Here is a 4,535-nt window from a genome sequence, read left to right as displayed (position 1 = left end):
TTAGGGTTTAGGGCTTGCCAAAGTGCGGGGCTCTAAGAGGAATGGCTGCAGCGTCCGCTGTCCCACGGCCACCACGAACACCACGGGAGCAGCTGCAGCAGCAGCAAGCGCTGCTGCCTGCTGCTGCTGCTGCTGCTGCTGCTGCTGCTGCTCTGTGCTGCTGCTGCTGCTGCTGCTGCTGGGCAGCGCTGCTGAGACCCTGGGGCGAGGCGGCGGCGAAGAGACCCAAGCCAAAAGAGACACTTGAGCCACTTTCTTTACTGCATGCAGAGTCCGTCCGCTGTGCATAAACTAAGCAGCAGCAGCAGCAGCAGCAGCAGCAGCAGCAGCAGCAGCAGCAGCAGCAGCAGCAGCAGGAGGGGTTGGGGCGAGGCCAGAGGAGCGTGCAGCTAGCGGCTGCTGCTGCTTCTAACTGCTGCAGCTCACTTTGAACAGCTCAATGCTCTTCTGGGTGATCACAACGACCAGCGAAGCAGCAGCAGCAGCAGCAGCAGCAGCAGCAGCAGCAGCAGCAGCAGGCGGCGCGGGGGCCCAAAAGGCCTGCAGCACCCCCGGCAGCTCTTCGCAAACAGACTCTCCTCTAAGAGGCACATAAGTGGTCAAACATTCTTGTCCAAAGACATCCACAATTCCCACTTCTTGTTTGCTGCAGCAGGGGGCCCCTGCTGCTGCTTCCGCGGCTTCGGGGGCCCCCGGGGGGCCCCCGGGGGGCCCCCCCGGGCTGCTGCTGTCCCCTGCTGGGGCTGTTACGTACAGCAGGTACTGCCCGCAGGGGGAAAAGGACATCAGCATGCACTTCGGCTTCATAAACCTGCAGCAGCAGCAGCAGCAGCAGCAGCAGCAGCAGCAGCAGCAGCAGCAGCAGTTAGTGAGCCGCGCATGCAGGCTATACTAGCTGCCGCGCACATTCAAGCAGCCTTGCGAAACAGCTGCAGCAGCAGCAGGGGCCCCCTGGGGCCTCCTGGGCTCCCCCGGGGGCCCCCGGGGGCCCCCCGGGGCCCCCCGGGGACCCCCGGGGCCCCCCGGGGCCCCCCGGGGCCCCCCGGGGCCCCCTGGGGCCCCCTGGGGCCCCCTGGGGCCCCCGGGGGGCCCCTGGGGGCCCCCGGGGGCCCCCCTGGAGGGCGGGGCGGCGGACCTGAGAGGGTACTGGCGCTGCAGCTTGGGGTGCTGCTGCTGGCAGTCGTGGATGGTCAAAAGGTCCTTTTGCTGCTGCACGACTCGGCCGTGCAAAGAGTCATAAAAAACTGCCAAAGTTTCTCGAGAATTAAAACTCAAAAGACAACTTTCCACGAAACAGACGGACTCCCCGGAGTAGTAGCTGTGTTCCCCCTCGGTCAGGGGCCCCTGGGGGCCCCCCAGCCCCCCCGGGGGCCCCGGGGGGCCCCCGGGGGGCCCCGGGGGGCCCCCGGGGGGCCCCGGGGGCCCCTGGGGCTCCTGAGGGGCCTGGGGGGCCCCCGCGGGGGGCTGCGCCGGGCCCTGGGGCCCCTGGGGGCCCTGGGGGCCCTGGGGGCCCTGGGGGCACTCCTGCATTGTGGGGGGCCCCCTGACGCGGCGACGGAGGGGCCTGCAGGCAGCTCACAGGCAGTGAGGGGGTGTGGGGCCCCTGGGGCCCCCGGCGCATGCAGTGCTGCTGCTGCAGCAGCGGCTGCTGCTGCAGCAGCGGCTGCTGCAGCAGCAGCGGCTGCTGCTGCAGGGAGGTCTGGGGAGCAGCAGCAGCAGCAGGCGGGCGGCTGGACAGGCTGCAGCAGCTCGCAGGCCCGAACTCACGCGGGACTTCGCTAATTGGGGCCTTCTGCTGCTGCAGTTGACTTGCAGGGACTCATTTAGCGGAAAAAGCGGAGAAAAGAGCGGCGGGGGGCCCCCAGCGGCTGCGTGGCGGCGCGAGCAGCGGAGTGGAAAGCGGAGCCAAAAGGGGGAAAGCGGCGGGAAACCGAGGCACCCCAGGCGCCAAATGAAAAGAAATTGTCAAATGTTTAATTTAAGAATAAAAGCGCGGGAAAAATGAAGTGGACAGCAGCAGAAAATGCGGAAACGCGAACCCGCGATCCGGCGCTGCAGCTGTCTATACACCCCAGAAGGCGCGCGCGTCGTCAGCGGCAACCCGCCGAGATCCGCCGCCAAAAGGTCCTTTTAATCCGTTTAAGTTTGTTTCTTTCTTTTAATTTCGAAGAAACACGCAAACAAAAGTCCTTTAGAAGCGAAATCCCGGAAATTCCCCAGCTGCTGCGGCTGCCGCTCCGCCGCGGCGCGCGCGGGACCGCCGCGCGCGCAAGGATCCGCCCAATAACCTTCGAAGATCCTCTTCAAATATATTTATTTATTTCATTTTATTCAATTTCAGCAGCAGGGGGCCCCTGCTGCTGCTCCCTTCCGCTGCTTTCCGCCGTTTCGCGGCCCCGCCCGCGCCGCGGGGCCCCCCCTCCCCCCCCACCCCAATGGAGGTGTACATACACCCCAGCAGGGCCCACAAGGCTGCAGCAATCAGCCTCGGACTCAGGCAGCAGCTTCCGGACGACTTGGGGCTTCTCGAGGACGCAGCAAAGGAGATTCAAAACGCAATAGTCCATTTGAGTGAGTCGCCGCGACTCCCGCGGCCCGGGGGGCCCCCGGGGGCCCCCGGGGGCCCCCGGGGGCCCCCAGGGGGGCCCCGGGGGCCCCCGCCAGGCCTGGGGGGATAAGGGGGCCCCCAGGCCCCAGGGGCCCCCAACCCCTAGGGGCTGGGGGCCCCCGAGGGGCCCCCAGCCCCCCGGGGGCCCCCTGCAGCAGCAGCAGCTGCAGCCTGGGGGCCCCCGAAGCAGCAGCAACGCACAAGGCTAAAGGGGGCCCCTTGGGGGCCCCAGCGCAGCAGCAGCAGCGGGAATTAGGGAGGCCCTGGGGGCCCCCAGGGCAGCAGCAACAGTGCTGCTGGGGGGCCCCCTTGGGGGCCCCCCTGGGGGGCCCCTGGGGGCCCCCATAGGGACCAGAACTGGCCGAAGGGGGCTCTAATGCACTTCCTAATAAACCCTAACAGACTTTGGGGGCCCCCCAGGGGCCCCCAGGGGCCACCAGGGGCCCCCAGGTTCCCCCAGGGGCCCCCAGGGGCCCCCAGGGGCCCCCAGGGGCCCCCAGGGGCCCCCAGGGGCCCCCAGGGGCCCCTGGATTTGGTTTATATTTGTGGAGTTTTGCTGCTTTGTTGTGGCCTGCGTTGCAGAGCGGTCGAATAAGGAGATTAAGGAGTTCGATCCCGTAAGATTCATGCTGCTGCTGCTGCTGCTGCTGCTGCTGCTGCTGCAGGTGCTGCTGCTGGTATTGCGGCTGCTGGTGTTGCTGCTGCCGCTGCTGCTGCGTCTTCTTTCCCGAAGCAGCAGCAGCACGCGCAGGTGCGCTGAGACACACGCAACCCTGCGTGCTTGCTGCTGCTGCTGCTGCTGCCGCTGCTGCTGCTGCTGCTGCTGCTGCTGCTGCTGCTGCAGGAGGGCAAGGACCCTGAACTTGTGGAAGCTATTGCTGAAAACATTTTGGCCCTCGCTAAGAAAGAAGAGCGGCTGCAGCAAATAAGAAACAAAATGAGGGCCCTGGGGGCCCCTGAAGAACTCTGTGGGCCCCCAGCAGCGCCTCCCGCAGCAGCAGCAGCAGCAGCAGCAGCAGCAGCAGTCCCAGCAGCAGCAGCCCCAGCAGCAGCAGCAGCAGCGGCCCCAGCAGCAGCGGACGAAGAGACCCCAGCCGCAGCAGCAGCAGCCCCAGCAGCAGCCCCAGCAGCAGCCCCAGCAGCAGCAGCAACAGCAGCAGCAGCAGCAGCAGCAGCAGCAGCAGCAGCAGCAAATGAGGAGCAGCAGATTTTGAGTAATGTTGTTACGGGGCTTTCAGGCCGCATGCAGGCAATGGACATAAAAGACGACCCCACAACTCCTTTTGAAGAGGGTATTGATTTGTAGCAGCAAAAACTAATTGGGGGCCCCACAGGGGCCCCCAGAAGACCCTTTGGGGGCCCCAGAGGGGCCCCCAGAAGACCCTTTGGGGGCCCCACAGGGGCCCCTTAAGGGGGGCCCCTATTGGGCCCCTATGGAGAGTCTCGGGGGGCCCCCATGAGGGCCTCTAGGGGCCCCTAGGGGGCCCCCCTAGGGGGCCCCTAGAGGGCCCCTTAGGGGCCCCTAGGGGGCCCCCAATCTGTTGTTCGTTACAAAAGGGGTTTTACAGGGGACTGCGGGCCCTTGGGGGGCCCCGGGGGGCCCCCAAGTGCCCACAGGCCCTTGGGGGCCCCCCGGGGCCCTCCTGGGAGGCCCCCCAGGGGCTCCCCAGGGGCCCCCCAGGGGCCCCCCAGGGACCCCCAGGGGCCCCCCAGGGGTCCCCCAGGGGCCCCCCAGGGGCCCCCCAGGGGCCCCCCAGGGGTCCCCCAGGGGCCCCCTGAACTGCGTGGATTTGCTGCTAAATGATTAAATTCGAAGTGGAGATACAGATTGGCATAAATAAAATAAACAAAAATGAAAAAGACTCTTTAAGAATTATAAAATAAACAAAAATGAAAAAGACCCTCTAAGAAGTCCCTCAGAGGGCCC

The 4,535-nt window shown here is 66.2% G+C and overlaps 3 protein-coding genes across 3 annotated transcripts in view; 1 reads left to right on the top strand and 2 right to left on the bottom strand.

Moving 5' to 3' along the window:
* On the bottom strand, positions 1-807 carry ENH_00054660 (hypothetical protein; the record flags this gene model as incomplete). Its single annotated transcript, XM_013583826.1, has 2 exons — positions 1-291; positions 427-807. Coding segments are annotated over 2 exons (672 nt in total), but the record flags the coding sequence as incomplete, so codon positions are not given.
* Positions 808-891: 84 nt separating this feature from the next.
* Positions 892-1,530, bottom strand: ENH_00054650 (hypothetical protein, conserved; the record flags this gene model as incomplete). The annotated part of the gene is made up of 1 exon (XM_013583825.1): positions 892-1,530. The coding sequence occupies one exon, from the start codon at positions 1,528-1,530 to the stop codon at positions 892-894; it is 639 nt and encodes a 212-aa protein (XP_013439279.1).
* A 905-nt stretch (positions 1,531-2,435) lies between these two features.
* Positions 2,436-4,535, top strand: part of ENH_00054640 (hypothetical protein, conserved) — a gene marked incomplete at both ends in the record, with an annotated part of 2,432 nt that continues 332 nt past the window's right edge. Inside the window, 3 exons of the mRNA XM_013583824.1 lie at positions 2,436-2,571; positions 3,191-3,225; positions 3,453-3,900. Of these exons, the coding sequence (XP_013439278.1) occupies positions 2,436-2,571; positions 3,191-3,225; positions 3,453-3,900 (619 nt within the window). The remainder of the gene's footprint in view (positions 2,572-3,190; positions 3,226-3,452; positions 3,901-4,535) is intronic.

Source organism: Eimeria necatrix, genomic scaffold, assembly GCF_000499385.1.
Source record: "Eimeria necatrix Houghton genomic scaffold, Enh_scaff445, whole genome shotgun sequence".
NCBI classification, from domain to species: domain Eukaryota; phylum Apicomplexa; class Conoidasida; order Eucoccidiorida; family Eimeriidae; genus Eimeria; species Eimeria necatrix.
Note: the sequence above shows the minus strand (reverse complement) of the source record. Positions and strands in the feature narration are given on the sequence as shown.